The 17,025-nt window shown below is 34.5% G+C and overlaps 1 protein-coding gene across 1 annotated transcript in view; it reads left to right on the top strand.

The window, feature by feature from the left end:
- abcc4 (ATP binding cassette subfamily C member 4 (PEL blood group)) overlaps window positions 1-17,025 on the top strand; it is an 83,741-nt gene that overhangs the window by 11,124 nt on the left and 55,592 nt on the right. The window contains exons 3-10 of the mRNA XM_088603653.1: window positions 1,774-1,894; window positions 4,077-4,301; window positions 5,248-5,337; window positions 6,818-6,981; window positions 7,961-8,086; window positions 11,672-11,921; window positions 13,568-13,675; window positions 15,334-15,423. Of these exons, the coding sequence (XP_088459779.1) occupies window positions 1,774-1,894; window positions 4,077-4,301; window positions 5,248-5,337; window positions 6,818-6,981; window positions 7,961-8,086; window positions 11,672-11,921; window positions 13,568-13,675; window positions 15,334-15,423 (1,174 nt within the window). The remainder of the gene's footprint in view (window positions 1-1,773; window positions 1,895-4,076; window positions 4,302-5,247; window positions 5,338-6,817; window positions 6,982-7,960; window positions 8,087-11,671; window positions 11,922-13,567; window positions 13,676-15,333; window positions 15,424-17,025) is intronic.

Genomic DNA, 17,025 nt, shown 5'->3' with positions numbered 1-17,025 from the left:
GGAATTGCTGCATATACTGTAAACCTCAAACCTTTCTATTCTCCCAGAGAATTTGCATCTGTTATTCTGGCTGGAATATATATTTCCCATCAGGCTAATGCACAGTCAGTCAGCACAACAATTGCAAGATGATCAAATTTCAGAACTAGGGAACTAGAGAAAAAACATTCAGATACTACCATTATTGTTATTGGGACTTTTACTAAGCAGAGCAGTGACTTGCCTAATTAAAAACAGCTAATTAATTGTTAAATTAGGGAAGGGAGAACCCTTAATCACTGCTCTAGCATACCATGCTTTCCACCGTGCACCACTGGGAAATTCTGATCATGCTATTGTTCAATTAATACCTACATATAAACATAAACTGAAATTAACCAAGTGAATTAAGAACCCAGCTCAAAGTTGGACCACTGAAATCACTGAGGAACATTTTGACTCAACAGACTGGAGTGTCTTCCATGAGACAGGTGACCGCATTGATGAATGTATAGATGATATCTCAACTTTGTCACTGAAGACAACAGGCGTGACTAGGTCCTTATTTGTCAGTCTGTGAATACTAGTGTACTTCGTAGATGTATGCTTTCCCCATTACTCTGTTTCCTGTATAGACATGACTGCACCTCCAGCACCTCTTCAGTCAAACTAAGTTTGCAGATAACATCACCTTTTGGAGGTTTCTTTACTATTGATGAGTATCATGGTATGCTTACAAACAGCTGCAGCTTAATACCCTTAAAATGTGGAAATAGTGATTTCTGGAAAAATTCGGCAAAACCTCTCTGCCTGCTAATCAGTGATGTGGTATCGAGTTATGGAGTCCTTTAAGTTTTTGAGAATTATGATCTCTAATTCCCTTAAACAGGATGTGAATATTCCCAGAATCACAAAGAAAGCACAGCAAAGCATGTATGTTTTGTGCAAACTAAAAAAACTTTTATCTCTAAACCAATTCTAATACAGTTTACAGGGCATTCTGACAGCCTCTATAAATGTTTGGTTTAGCAATGTATCTGGCTGGTCCCAATGCAGTGTGTGTTGCCCTCTCTGTGGAGAGTGTCATTGGCTGTCATTTGCCCTCCATTGATGTTTTGTACAATTCCACATTAAAGTAGAGGGAATTAAATATTGATGATGTCACCTCCCACCCAGGTTACCACCTGTTTGATAAACTTGCCTCTAGAAGATGCTATCTATTAAAACCAGAACTGCCCATTTCTGAACATTTTCATAGGGATTTTGTTTTCTTAATTAGAATTTCAAGTTATTTGTGCACTGTCTTAATAATACTGTATCCGATATTCTTCTTTGTTTATGGTATACATTGAGTGTCTTTGCAGCACCAAGTATATCTGAGTAAATGCCTTCTACATGATATGTACAGTACTTTGCGAATAAAGGTGATTCTGATTCTGATGTAGAGAGATAAACATGGTATTGCTATACTGTGTCATCATGGCTTTGGGGATACTGCTGAATTATTGAAATATATTGTGTATAAAACTTAATGGGTGTTAGCAAATACAATGACTAAAGACATCTGGTAATAATGGTTAAACCAATAAAAGGGCTGGTTGCACAGACCATGGCGTGTGTTTAAAAAAATCTTTCACAATAACAGCGAGGTATAAATGGCAGTGGTCTAAGATGAGCTTAGGGAACACGCGTTGAACTGTTAGCAAAGCAAATGTGATGTGCTGATGTCTTGTGATGCAGAACATATTTCATTCATTTGTTACAACATTGTTTTAATTGCCCTGTGTCTTTCAGGTATTGGAATCAAGAAATGCAACAGGCCGCAAAAGAACTTAAGGAACCAAAGCTGACCAAAGCCATAGTGAAATGTTACTGGAAATCCTATGCTATTTTAGGGGTCTTTACTTTAATAGAGGTAAACGTACCATTTTTTCTGCTTTCTTAATACCATACCTGTCTTTGCGTAGCTGTTGAATAACATTTAATGCTACATTTTTATCACTTCATAAACTTTCAGAATTATTCTTATTTTGTGTCTTTATTTTATTTCTGTACTATGACATTGTGATATTGCCGGCTATTGCATTCTGTATTGGAACTGAATTTGGTCCTATATTTAAGAATTTTGATTAAAAATAACCAAGTTTATATTGGCTCTTTGTGTCATTATGTAGCATCTCAAATACAGTCACTTTCATTTTGAGAAATTTGCAGATCTTATAGGGACATGTTTTCCTTGGTCTAAAAATGTGAGTCATGATAATGATATAGACTGAAAGTCTTCATACAAATCATACTTAGGTTAATAATGTATTTATAAAAGTATGTTTGTTTGCAGTTATTAAAACATGGCAGCCTTTATCTAATGTGAATACAGGATTTTGTTTCATACATTATTTTCATGTATTTGTTTTGCCAATATAATTTGTCGTAATTCCAAGCTCTTTGCAGACAGATGAATATCCCCGAAAAAAAAAATAATAATATAAAGAATAAATGTATAAATATTTTATGGAACAATACAGATTAAATCCAGGGTTAGTCTGTGAATACAAAAGGTATAGTAATATGCAGATCTTTACTGTTTTAAGTTTAGATTTCCGATTTCCGATTTTAAGTATAGATGAACTCTACACAGGCAGCTAAAGCACACTTTCAAAGAATACACATATAAAATACACTTTGTAAATACTATAATTTGGATCACCGAGATAAAACCGGAAAGAGCCCTTGCTAAATTCTTACTTTTTTTGCTTACAAAAAATTAAACTCCTAAACCAACAGATACAGTACATGGACACAACACCACGTCACATAGAAATCAGATAATGGTAGAAGGCTACAAAAAGTGTGTTTTTTTTCTCAGATAAATGATAGTTGCCATACCATCATATCTTTTTTAAATGTTTCATGTTTTTACCGTGATATATAACCAAAAAATTTTTTGATGGGTTCACTCAGCCCTGACAACTTTTAGGCATGTGCTAAAGACAAGATTGAGGCTAAAAATCTTAGACAATTACTGCACTTCAGCAAAGGCTCAGCAGCAATACAACCTGTTCTTCAAGTCAACTTTCCTGTTTTTTCAAGCCACTGTATTTTATATATACAGTATTGTTACAAATGGGGGTTTAAGCAACTTGTTTATATCATGAATTGACTGGGCAGTTTAGTCAATAAGTAAAATAAATATTCATAACCACCATCTTGTAAGTGATTTCTTTAGAATATACCAGAGAGGTTGGTATAATTAGAGGCACGAAAATTATTTATCTGGCACATCTTTGATGAAGAGAGTAATAATTCAGGCACTTGGTTAAACAAATATTTATTAACGATGCCAATACAAACACTACACACGGCAAAACATACAACACACAAGTTACTATATTTATAGTGTGTTCACACAAGGCGTTGTAGAGGCCTTACATCCTAATCAACCAGAAAACCTGAGACTTCTACTGGGTATTGAATTCTTAAACAATGCCTTCAGAGGCCAAAATAAGAGATAAGCTGCCTTTTTAATAAATGCAATACAATTGGCCATTTAATATATCTCTCTGTAAGCCTGCATGTCGGAAAATAAATAGGAGACTATTTCTCTATTTGAAAAATCCACTCACAAGTGGGAAAGACTCTCTTTACCCTGGGTGTGTTTTATTCAGGAAACCCAAGTTCCGTATAAACAGAATAGCAAGCTCACTCTAGCAGGGTTCAAATATCTAGCTCCATTCAGGTTTTGCCTGGATGATCATGTAGCAGGGGCTCTCGCCTGGTGCAAGCTTCATGTTCCAACTCCTCCTGGCTCCTCTCTTCTCCTCTGTCATCTTAATATGATCTTATATAATATGAGTATAATACGATCTGGTCTGGTGAACATTCTAATTATTTTTGATCAGGGGACCCCCTACATCTCAGCAAACATCCCCTCTGGTTTGAAGCTGGGAATGTTTACACTGCCAGTTGTTACACACTTTATCACTTAGAGACCATTCCTAGTCATCTATAACTGTAAGAATAAATTTTTGTTTTTACTGCCATTTTCAATTATTGAAATTCATAAATCTCTAATATTTTTCTCCTGTTATTTCTTGCAGGAGGTAATAAAAATATTTCAGCCAGTTCTTTTAGGAAAATTAATTCAATATTTTGAGGGCTTTGACCCTAATAACATGGATGCTCTCTATGCAGCCTATGGGTATGCTGCTGGTGTATCTCTTTGTACGTTTGGATTGGCACTGCTGCACCACTTGTATTTTTATCATGTCCAAAGAGCAGGAATGAAAATCAGAGTAGCAATGTGCCATATGATTTTTAAAAAGGTAAGTGATCGGCACAAATCTATAGCTAGGCTATATCTGTTCTCAGAAGAGGTTTTCATTGGGTCACTGGCAACTTGTTTTGTGAAAGATTTCCCATTTTCAAAAAGGATATTTTCATCATGCTTGATATCCAAAGATGAATGAATTTGTTTGCTTCTTTTCTTTCAACCATATGGAGTATACTGTATACAGTATACATGTTTTTGATTGAGCAGTATATAAATAATAATGTATTTAACATAGAATATTAAAAATAATTGTGTTTTGTAAGAAAAATCCAAGTTATTGCATTTAGGTATTTTGATGTACAGGTTTGGCTTATGCCATATTTTCTATAGAGACTGAAATTGGTAATTAGTATGGGTGTTATTTTAAAGGCAGTAGTATAAAAAGGAATACATTATAAAGGAGAAAAACTGATGTGGTGTTATGAAGATTTTATAATGTTTTTTTCTTGAACAAAAAGTAGCTTTATACATTAGGCATGGATGTAGTGGAAAAGTAATTGATTGCTAACTTCGGTAAATTAATCATTTTATTGAAAACATCATCTCTTTTGTCACTAGACTGATGAATGTTTCTTCAGCAACAACCCTTTACACTGCAACACACTGCCTTCTGGAGATTATTACCTACAATTACTACTCCCTAACTTTACATAGAAATATTCAATTTTCTTAATAAAAAGATGAAGTGCAAATGTATGTAATATCTGACCTGCTTTACAAGTGCTTTCATTGTTTCAAATGTGCAGAAATTAATTGAGAACTAAAGGACATATCATATAATTCATTAATTATGAAGGTACAAATACTAGGAAACAATAGATATATTGGGGGAAAAAATCTTGTTTTAATTATTTTTAAAATGATGTGGGGAAAGTGATGTTGTAAAAATATGAAAATATTAAGCATTTATTGCTTTCTTGTTATTTTCAAATTTCCAGGCACTCTGCCTCAGTAGCAGTGCATTGGGAAAAACTACCACCGGCCAGATAGTAAACCTGTTATCCAATGATGTCATTAGGTTTGATGAGGTATGTTCCTAATTTTTACTACTGACTGTCCTGTTTAATTTAATAATATGGAAGAAATTCTTCATGGATCTGCAGATTTGTGAGAATCACAGGATAGTTCTTCTGAATTGTGGAAATAGTCATGTCATTTAAACATCTAAACCGCTTTATACCATACGGTGTCGCGGGAAGCCGGAGCCTACCTGGCAAGAAAGAGGGCATGGCAGGGTACACCCTAGATGGGGCACTAGTCCATCGCAGGGCAAGTGCAAGCCAATAATACATGGGGACTATTTGGAGGCCACGGTAAAGGCCGAGGAGGGAAATTTGGCACGGACAACAGGATAACTTCCTACCTTTATTGAGAAATGCCTGGGGATCTTTAATGACCACTGACAGTCAGGACCTCGGTTTAACACTCATCCAAAAGATGGCGTGGAAATGGTATGAAAACAAATGCTGCTGCTGGTACTAGGATTAGGCTGAAAATGTGAAAAAGGACGTTAATAGTCAACTGATGAGGGTTTTGAATAAAGGTTCCAGGAATTTTCCCTGATTGGACTACACAGGAAGCCAGTCTCCACTTAATATTCATAACTAATCGACACCACAAACATCCTACTGGCTACTAGTCTTAAGACTTTGAATCCATAAAATGTGAACCCCTTTGGCCTTAAGATTACATTTACTTGTGTTTTTTGTTTTTATTAAAAAAATACCATATCCACAAGTTCTGGCTAAAAAATAGTACCATTCTTGTGTGAACAGAAACAACAACAACAAAAAAAAGCTGTTAGGTAAACAGAAAGTGGTCTTATTTACAGTATGAGGTTAAATTAACCAACACTGCGAAACGAGTCTTAGCCCCCCTTTAACCTAGGAATCTCCATCCTGTCTTAATCTAATGTCTTCTCACAAAACATAATGATTCCTTCATTATGTAATGCAAAATTATGCAAAATCATATGAAGTTAATTTTACTATTGTGTTGCAGTTGTTATCCTAACAAGGTTTGCTATGTGTTCAATAGTTTTACACTGATTCACATAGGTCATGGTTCTTGAGCCTTTGGGGAAAGGAAGTTGAGACTTATTTAAATGATAATGATATTGAACTTGAATTAAAAAGAAATTGAGTTGTCTTTATTAAAGTTCGGTTTTAATTTTAAGCATTAATTAATATTTTAAGGACTTCTTCTTGAAGAAGACAACTTCACAGCTGAAATGTTACTTTTGTTGCCGTATCTTAAACTTGGTAATATGAATCCAACATTTTTACTTTTCATGGGTGGAGTGGGGGTTTTTCAACTGAGAAAATGTTCTTCAGCCCAAGATTCCCAGTAATACATAATTAATTGAGGTGATTGAATACTCTTGAGGGATGAAACATGAAGTTTATTATACAAATATGCCGGGAATAAGGGATACTCTTTATGTAGGATGCACACCAATGCATGATTCCCCTTATAGCTGACATGTTTTTAATGCTATTTTTCTGGCAGGTGACCATTTTTTTGCACTTTTTATGGGTGGGCCCACTGCAAGCTGCGGCTGTGATAACACTGCTATGGTATGAGATAGGCCCATCTTGCCTCGCAGGCATGGCGGTCCTGGTTTTCTTGATGCCTTTGCAAACTTTTTTTGGTCGGCTGTTCTCCTCCCTGAGGTAATTTGTTCTACTGTTACAGTATACGGCATCTGTTATAGTAACGGATGTTCGACATTTAGGTCCATAATATCAGGACACCTGGTGACTTCTGGGGTTGAGGAATGGAGATTGGTCAAAAGAACAAGAACTAGAGCATCTTGGGTTCTTCCTACTTAAAGAGGTTAACATTCAGTATTTATAACTAGCCAGCATGGGTCCTGTCCCTGTCTTCTCATTTTGCAGAAGTTAGATTTGGTTCCTCAAGGTTTACGCTCTTGGCTTGCTCCTAGGTTGCCTCCTGTAGACAGTAGCAGCACAGATGCTATGTGGTAAAGACAGGGGAATGATATCCTTATTTAAACCTAATGAACACAAACTGTAAATGTGTAGGCTTGTTTTTTTTCTAAAAGTATGTGTGAGAAGTGCTGACATTCATAACTGCCTTAGAATCATCCTTAGAATAGGATGCCTTATTAAAATTTCAGATCACAGATTTCAATACATTTGATTTCAGACGTTTCAGAAATTGATTTTTTCCTTCTGCAGCGGCCACTATTGTTAACATGCCAGCAACACTGGCAAAAAAACTGCAGTTTAAAAACCTTCCTTTAAATTCTACTCTTATCTTAATGTGCTGCTTTTTTTCCAGAAATGCTTAAAATGGAAGTGGTTTGTTTTTAAAAGTATAGATATGTAAAATAAAAACACTATGGTAAGGTGTTTATTTCATTTTAAAATCTGATCTGTTTCATTTGCCCTTAGATATTCTAATTTGTCACAATGTGACTTTAATATGTAAGCATGATATTGTTCATACATAAAACCTTAAAACATTTTTGAAAACAATCCTTCATTCTTTAAAATGAAAGTGTCCTTGTGCTTCTGTTTTTGGATCTCTGAAGTGAAATGGGAAAAACAACAGTATTTTATTTTCTGTGGTTATATCACTTGAATGATGGTAGTTCCCATGAGAATTTAAAACTATTTTTTCCTGTAGGAGCAAAACAGCTGCTTTTACTGACAACAGAATACGCACAATGAATGAGGTTGTGTCTGGAATCCGAATAATTAAGATGTATGCCTGGGAGCAACCTTTTGCCAAACTGGTTACTGAAGTCAGAAGGTAAAACTGAATGAATTTGCATAGTATTTGTAGAATATGGAGATGCATGTCTGTAATTTTAATTTTGGATGTTATACAAAATAATTATTTTTAATCAATTTTATTCATATATATATATATTCATATATGTATGAGCTTGACATTCAACTGAGAACGTTATAAAGTTATTACTAAATTTTTTGATTTGGAATTTCCTCTAAGAATATGTTATGTTTTTTCTTATCTTTTAATCATTACATTTTAGATCTTTTAGCAAGAACTGACAAATGCATGGAATCTATCCCTAAGCAAATGGCTAGTATGTGGAAATCACATCACAAGACCAGAATCAGTATAGAGCTTAGGTATGGAATAAGTCCTGTGATCAAGTGATAGTTACATAGTGATCATATTCTCTGAGAACAGTAACATATAACAGTTATCACAATAGGGCTAATAAAATAATAAAATGACTTTATGTAAGTGGTAAATGTGATATGCATGAATGAACTTTGTAACTATTTTGTTGAAAGAATATGAGTTTTTTGTAGTCTTTCCATCTTCTCCGAAGACTTTCAGTTCTTCTGAGTTGTTAAAACTTTGTTAAAGATCATCCAAAGAACATGTAGTAAGGGAAGGGAAAAGGCTTTGCAACGGTCTTACAGTTATGAGAATTAAAGAAGATGCTATTCAGCCCATTTAGCCCATTTGGTAGTTAATGGCTAATAGATCCAAAGATCTCATACAGCTTTTTCTTAAAGAAACAAGGATGTCGGCTTCAACAACATGACTGGATAGTCTGTTCTATACCCCCTAAACCTTTTGTGTAGATGGAGAAAGAAGGAGAAGAAACTGTTTAACAGAGGGTACTGCAGTCCTGGCTTCATAAGCTTAAAAAGATATGAATTTATCTTGTCTGTTGCTTTCTTTAGGAATTCCGGGAAAAGACACATTGTGTCTAAAAACTAAAGCACTCAGATTGTTTTAATCTAAAAAAAAATTATATTTACTGTATTTAATTGAATGTAGCTATTTAGCTACAGTAGTTTACATTATTTGTAGTTAAACTGATTTGGTGACACATTTACTACTTAAATTTCATGTTTTACTTTTAAACCATTATTTAATTGAAATGGCTGTGCTGTGGTGTGCTTTGGTGGTGATATAAGGTGCCCTACTTTATTATTATTATTGTTATTATTATTATTATTATTCCTTATACTTAATGTTGCCCTTTTCTGGACATGCCAGAAGAAGTGTAATGAAGCCAGTTCATAGCTGGGGATTGTTAAGAGGCCATGATTGGTAAAGGCCAGGAGTGAATTTGGCCAGGTGTTATGGACACAGACACCTTTATTAAGATTATGTAGGCCATTAAAATAGAAACATACATGTAATCTATTGTTTATTGTTTGGTGAACTACTAAGTCACCATTTTATAATCTTTAGATGAAAGGTCATGATACCTCAAAGCTATTTTGTCCTTGAACCTTTTTTTTCAGAATAAAACAATGATGAGCCCTTTCACTAATCACATCTTAGCACTTTTGTAAAGCAAAACATGTGAAATCCCCTAAAATGTAATAGGCAGCTCATTTTGATGGTAATTCGACACCTGTTATGCAATATTACAAGTTAATTTTCATTCTTCCTCTTGGTAAAGGGTTAGAATCAAATGTACTGTAAGTATCTGAAAAGCAGTTTAAATGCTAGGCTGAGATTCTCCTAGAAATTTATGTTCACTTCTTCTGATGTCTTTTCTCCAGATTTCTTTAACCAGTACTGTACAGTATAATGCACAGCCCGTACTGAGGCAGATTAGTATTTGATTAATGCTTCTTCTGGCTGTCGTCTCAGTTTTCAGGTGTATACAGTCAAAAGAAAAAATAATTAGCATAATTGGTTTGGGGGAGGTGTTGGGCTTTCCATTGCCTAAGGGTTGGTATTGACTTGTCTTTACTGTACCCTGGGATTTACCCATAAATAGACCTGACTGAATCGGCTGTTTGAGGGAGGTGGTTCAAACCAGATCTTTTGCTAATCCAGAGATCATGGTGTGAGCCAGAATTTTACATAATCATCTTGGCAGCAGTATGGATTTATATTCTTTCTCACTGCTAGTGCTTTGTAAGCTTACTCTGGTTGAGAGCTTCTTGGAAAAATACCTGATATCACAGGTACATAGAATTGGTAGTATAATGTAGTTGTTTATATTTGGTGAGCTAGGACAGTGTTCAGATTGGCATAAAATCATAATTGGAATATTGACCTTTGTTGGGTTTTCATAATTTCAAACTTATTTTTTTTGTTAAAATGTTCACATTGGAAATGCCAAAACAAACCTTCTTACTGTGAGAGGATATCAGAGAAAGCATTGCTCCTTTTTAAGAATATGAATGCCATTTCCAGAATTATACAGGATTCCCGTTACAAATGTTTAGACATGTTATCTAAAATTAATTTCCATAAGATTATATGTAAATCCCTCCAATTAGTTCCTGAATCATCCATACATTTCAAATTTTTGTGTAGTACAAAAGTATTAAAGTGATAACAGTATTACTATTTTGTTAATTAATGACTATTAATGTCTAATTAACCTAACAGATCTCTGTTAGGTTGTTAAATGGTGTTTACAGTGTAAAGTAGCTATGCAAATTATACAAGTATTAAACAAAACTTACTAAAGAAATATGTGTAATGGTTTATCCTTAATTATAATGTATACAATTTAAAATAAATTGAGATCTTAACACTTAGATCAAAGAAAACTGAAAAATTAGTCAATAATTCTGTATGCTATTAAATTAGGAGAGAATAATAAAATTAAAATAAAATTGAACTGAACTTTCACCAGAAAGCTGACATTGGATAAAATTGACTGGACAGTTTTCATTATAGAGGAAATTCGTAAATTGGTTGGTCGTAAACTGAGGGATGCCTGCAAAATAAGATGCTGAACATTATCACAGCTGCCGATTGTTACTGAATTATCTGATTTTAACTGAACAACCTGGCTGTAATATTGCAAAAAATCTACTAATCTTACAATTAGAGCTCCAAATGTGTGTTTTTATTTTGATAACTGGAACATGCCTTTGCCTCTAATCTTTAAAAAATTATATTCATTATATCTTTCCAATACTCAGCTGCAGTTGAATCATACTTTATTATAATGAACATAGTTTGGTTACACCCCCTTTTTGTAGGAAAACAACACAATGTTAGCCTTTGACTTGGTCTTCTGTAAATAGTTAACTTTTATAGCAAGAGACTTGATTTTCAGCTGTCAACCTTAACCTAAGGAAGAGTAACAGCAGTTCTGTAGTACTCTCAACTACTTTTCATGTAGAAATTTCTATTCATTTGACTTAATTGTAGATGACGTGATCTGCAGTTCAGTATTTAAATGTCTTTCAAAGCTGCAGAAGAATGGTTTGAATTTAATACACATTTTCTGCTAGACTGCTTTACAAACTGTGCACACCTAACTATATTAAATACCCCTTTAAGGGTCTGTTAAAAATTTAAATCTCATAAACTCAACATAAACAATATTTTAGCTCATAAAGATGCTATAGTGTTAAAACATTATTTCTGTTTCAGGAAGGAAATTTCTAAGGTGACCAAGAGCTCCTACCTGCGTGGGATGAACATGGCTTCATTTTTTGTTGCAAGCAAAATCATACTTTTCATCACTTTCACCACCTATGTGTTGCTTGGCAACCCAATTACAGCCAGTCGTGTGTTTGTGGCCGTGTCCTTATACAGCGCTATCAGGCTCACTGTCACCCTCTTCTTCCCAGCTGCTATTGAGAGAGCCTCAGAGGCCATGGTTAGCATTCGCAGGATAGAGGTACAGTATTTCAAACAGCACTGGGAAGAGCAACCTTTTTTTTTCCAGAGCTTTAGATTTGGGGATAGTGAGGAGTTCATATATGAAATAATATTGATAATCTCTTTTAGGAAAATTAAAATAGCTCATCTTGGGGGATGTGTGTGTGTTTAAGGTAGCTGCTTGTTGGATGCCCCCCCCCAACTGCAGATGTAAGTGACATCATGGAGACACCAGCCTCAAGGCCAGAACCCTACATGAATGGAAGCTGTCATCTTATTGTTGTGGAATGCTGAGTTTAGAAGCTGGTTAAACTGTGAAGAAAATGTAAATTGTAATGGACATATTACTTGAAACAATTTAGCAGTATAGGATAATATATTAAGGTGCTCTTGCTCTTAAACAGCAAGAGTTTTGATCAGCAGTTATGATTGAGGAAGCAGTACTTGGCTACCGATGGTTCCTGATATACAGTACTTAGGTGTTAGGGACGAGAAAGTCGAAATGACATATAGGGGAATTTTTCCCCATAAGAACAGTGTAAAAGAACAGTATAGTTCTTTTACAGGAATACTGTAGTTAGTGTTACCAAATCCTTTTGAACTGTGGTCCTGTCAAAACCAGCAATGTCATTTGCTTCTTCAGTGCAGATTTTTTTTTTTGCACACTGTTAGCAATCAGACCTTGATCCATTGGTTGGATCAGTGATGTACTGTATTGCATGGTGGTAAGAGTTCAACTTAAATGTTGGGGCATAATGACTCATACAAAGTTTGAGATCCAGACATTAGATAATTCAATTACAATGAAGGTTGAGCAATTGAGGCAGAACAGAACATGTAGTTTAGCTATTGTCAAATTTAAATGCCTACAAATATGTGAGATCAGTTTTTGTTAGGTCAGTGTAACCATGCAATCAATTGTTGGATCTTGGTTTTTGTTGTTACTGATTTCCTTTGAGCTTGGCTGGGGTGATAGTTGATTGCATGGTAAATCAACAGCTTCTTGTTAACTCTTCTGCATAAGAGGCCTTTCTTTTGTCTATGTTTTAGCTTAAATATTTTTTAGAAATAAAGGTCTTAATTGTTACCTGGCGAAAGCTAAGACATTTGCCTATGTTTACAGAAAACTTTAGATTACTGTATGAAAAATAACAAATTGCTGCATGGCATTATTTTAAATATTTTTACAGACTACTCTAATTTTAAGATTTTAATACAGACTTAACATATGAGGAAATTTATGCTTATTTGTAGTCCATCATGTTTTTTCTAAGCCAAACCAAGCCTCCTCTCATTTACCACCGATTCCATCTTTTGAATTGGGGAATTAATGCCATCTTCATGTTTCTAGCATTTTCTCTCAGTTTACTCTGCAGTGTAAACATCTTGAAAAACTTCCCATGAGACAGGTCCATTTCCTCTTTAGGTATAAATACCAGACAGTGTAAAAGAAGGTGATTCTTTTTAGCTTTGTTTATGTTCTTAATGCTTTATACTGAAGTATATTGCCAAATGTCTCTTAGAAGTATCTGTTAATTACTGTACCACATACATTTGTTAATTAAAGCAAATTAAAGATAAAGGGGTTTGCAACTGACAATATTTTAAAAGCATGCAAATTACATTTTATCAACTACAAGAAGTTGCTGTGGTTTGTTTCTGTAGACATTTCTGTTGCTGGATGAGATTGAGAAACCTAAATCCGACCTGCCAAAAACTGAGGTGAAAGAATCACTGCTTGAGGTCCAGGATTTAATCTGTTACTGGGATAAGGTAAATATTACACTTTCTACAAAACTTCCAGTCTTTTCATTCTCTATACCTGAATACCTCTTGAGGTGTGCACTGTGCTAATGCAGTACATAGTGTGACATGTCATGTGAGCTGTGGTTTTCAATGCTGTTGAAATCTTAGTCATGCCTGACTCTACATCAGATGTAGAGGAAATGATTTATAGACTTTAGTGTTCCCCTGCCTTAGAGAATAGATGAGAGCTATGCATTACTAGCCTCACTACTTCAAATTAATTAGTATTTATAAGGCGTCATTTGAAGTTCACTAGCTCTTTATTATTTTTTTCTGGACAAAGAGTAAAAACCTGCCTGATAAAGCTTTCTGCAATTAGTCTTTCTGGTGACAGGCACTTACTGAAACAGACAGTTTTAAAAATTAAATATATGTGAAAACATTTAAAACATAACATTTTATCAATGTAACAATTCAATAAAGGTAAACAAAAAGTTAGATATTATTTTCTTAATATTTCCTTTAAATTTCATATTACAAAGGTAAGGGAAGTTGCTACTAGGTTGCAGGTACAGTATAATAACACACAATGTTAAAAAAAATACAGCATTAATTGATTTTCCACCAAGAAACTAATATTTAGAAACTATTGATAAATGTACTAAATTAGTTTCCAATAAATCTGCCTTTAGAGCTGTAAACCCTACATTGGGGATTATTTTGAAAGGAAAACAATAACTTTGAAGTTAATGAAGTCCCAGATCTGTGTGTTATTTTGGAATAAATCTTCATAACACAAAGTAAAAAGTTCTATAATGTGTGTAAAAATGGCATCCGAAATACACACCTATATTCTTCCTTTTAATAAGTAGTTGAATAAGAATAAGTAGTTGACATTGGTGTGTTAAGTCTACAACTAAAACTACAAACTACTTGGTTAGATATTTAACTTTTTGACTTCGTTAAGAAGAATTTCCAAAGATGTTGGTGAGTGCAGTGCTTTCTTCTTTTTTTGGTCTCAAAGGTTCTGTAAATTCAGTTTTTCATCATATTGTAATAAATGTTTAAAAACAGTTACAGTTTTTTTACTTTAACAGAGTAATGAATACATGTTTCTTCACATCAGTAAATTCTCTCATTTCAGAAAGGAGTTTTAGATTTGAAAAGGAGTAATAAACTGAGAAAAGGCTTTGACACACCCACCAGTTATACATTCCAGAAACCATTTCAAATTTACCAGGCATTTCTTGTCTCTGTTTACTAGAAAGTGGCTTTCCAGTGCCAGGTTGCCATGACTGGCTGCTGAGTCAAAAATTAGCAGTTTTTTATATGCAAAAAAGACTTATACTGGGCCACAACATCTGTGTTTTTCTTAAACAGACAGTGCTTGGCAATTCTGATGTTTCTGGGGATTGAATATGAGAACAATCCCTTTATTTTTTTGAAGTGAAGAAACAAGGTGAGGGTATTCCCCTGCAGTTTCTCATAGTCAACCCTGACTTACTATACATTTCTAGTTTCACTAAAATTTTTGTGAAGAGTAATCGCATTAAAAAGAAGTCAAATTGGCCTAAGGAATTAAAACAAAGAATTAAACAGCAGCTAAAAGTGGTCACATTAGTTTCTTTAACCTGCGTGATGAAAAGCTGATTTGTTTACCCTTGGTGCTTAATATTATTCTGCAGTCACTGGATGCCCCAACACTACAGAACGTTTTCTTCACCGTGAGGCCTGGGCAGCTGCTGGCTGTGATTGGGCCAGTAGGAGCAGGGAAGGTACTGTAAGTCTCCATGTGTTACACAGCAATGCAGAGACACTCAGGGCAGAAAAGGGGAAGTTTTAATTTCCCATCATATGGTATTACGCAGACCCTTTCCTAAATATTAGGATTCTATTTTTATCCCACTTAACAGATACATAAAACAATGTTGCTGCCTATTAGTCATATTTCTTCGAGGCATTAGCTTTCCTGTAGTTTAAATTTGATGTTAGCAGCTTTGCTTAAATCTTGGTTTAATATTGAAGATTAATAATTCAAACATAATTGCTCAGCTCAAGAGTGATATGTACTGTATAAAGGTGATTAATCTAGTATCCCAAGTTAATAAATTTATTGTGCTTCATGATCAGAATATAGTGTAATTTCTTCTCAGGCATTAAACTTTATTACTTGACCTTAACTGCTTTATTGGTAATTTGTACTGTGAATATATTTTAATTTTTCAAAACTTAGAAAATACAACACAAAAGTAAAAGTGATCTCCCTCCCACATGCATAGAGCACTTCTTCACCCATTCCCCTAAATGCTACTTTCTTCCATGTTTTTCACTGATGACCCCTAAGGTATGGTCAGACTGCAATGATGGAAGCCCCTGTGTCAGCAGAAGCACTCCAAGCCTCCCTAGTCTTCCCACAGGGACCATTCTTTACTTGTTTACTTGTATATTGTCTACTGTTTGCTTGTATATGATCTAAATTCACTGTCTGCACTTTGTGTTTTTTTACAATCGAGACTTTCTGTTAGTAAGATTCCCATTGTACCAGAACATGTACCCGTTATATATGGCAATGCAGTTCAAGTTCAAGTTCTAAAAGTCAGAATATCACTACAGTCCAGCATCCAGTGATGCCAGAAGAGGGAACATGTTGGTTCCCAGCACAGTGCCAATAACTTCTCAGCTGAACAGTGCCAATCAAATACATTTGTGCTGATTCAGGTGGCTCAGATTAGAGTCCACATCTAACTATAGAACCACATGAGAGCAGGAAATATCCCCTGTTCAGAATAATAGCCAAGCATACTGTATAGTGGTTTAACATTTGATTCCTCATCATTCATGAGAATACTGATTACTGAATACTGTCTGGTTTATTGTGAAAATATATGTGAAACATATACTAAAAACTAAGGCTTTAATAACTAGACAAGTCCTTTGAGAACAAATTCTGAATCTATACCGCAGGATGTCTTTTTTTTCATTGGAGCGATCTCAGTACAGTACCATGCTCAAGGGTACTTCAACATTGTCACATCTGGGATTCGAATCCCCAGCCTTCCATCTGAAGTCCAATACCCTGACCACTGTTCCACTTTAAAAATGTGCTTTGTGTAATTTCAGATGTATTAACTTTGTTGATATTTTTATCTCTGGTGATTTACTGTACCTGCCAAATTTATAATAACAAAATAATTTCATTTGCTATTCAGTTTTTTGGTTACAGGCAAAAAACTGAATAGCAAACCAATAGAGAATGAAAGCAAGTGAATATCCGAATGGAACAACAGTGCTTTTTTCCATTTGATTACCATATAGGCTAAATTAATTTATTAATAGGTTTTATAGTATAAGGTCTTCTATTTCTTAGACATCTAAAA

This window comes from Lepisosteus platostomus, chromosome 2, assembly GCF_059453375.1.
Source record: "Lepisosteus platostomus isolate fLepPlt1 chromosome 2, fLepPlt1.hap1, whole genome shotgun sequence".
Lineage (NCBI taxonomy): Eukaryota > Metazoa > Chordata > Actinopteri > Semionotiformes > Lepisosteidae > Lepisosteus > Lepisosteus platostomus.
The sequence above is the reverse complement of the archived record's forward strand: the minus strand, read 5'-3'. Positions and strand labels throughout refer to the sequence as shown.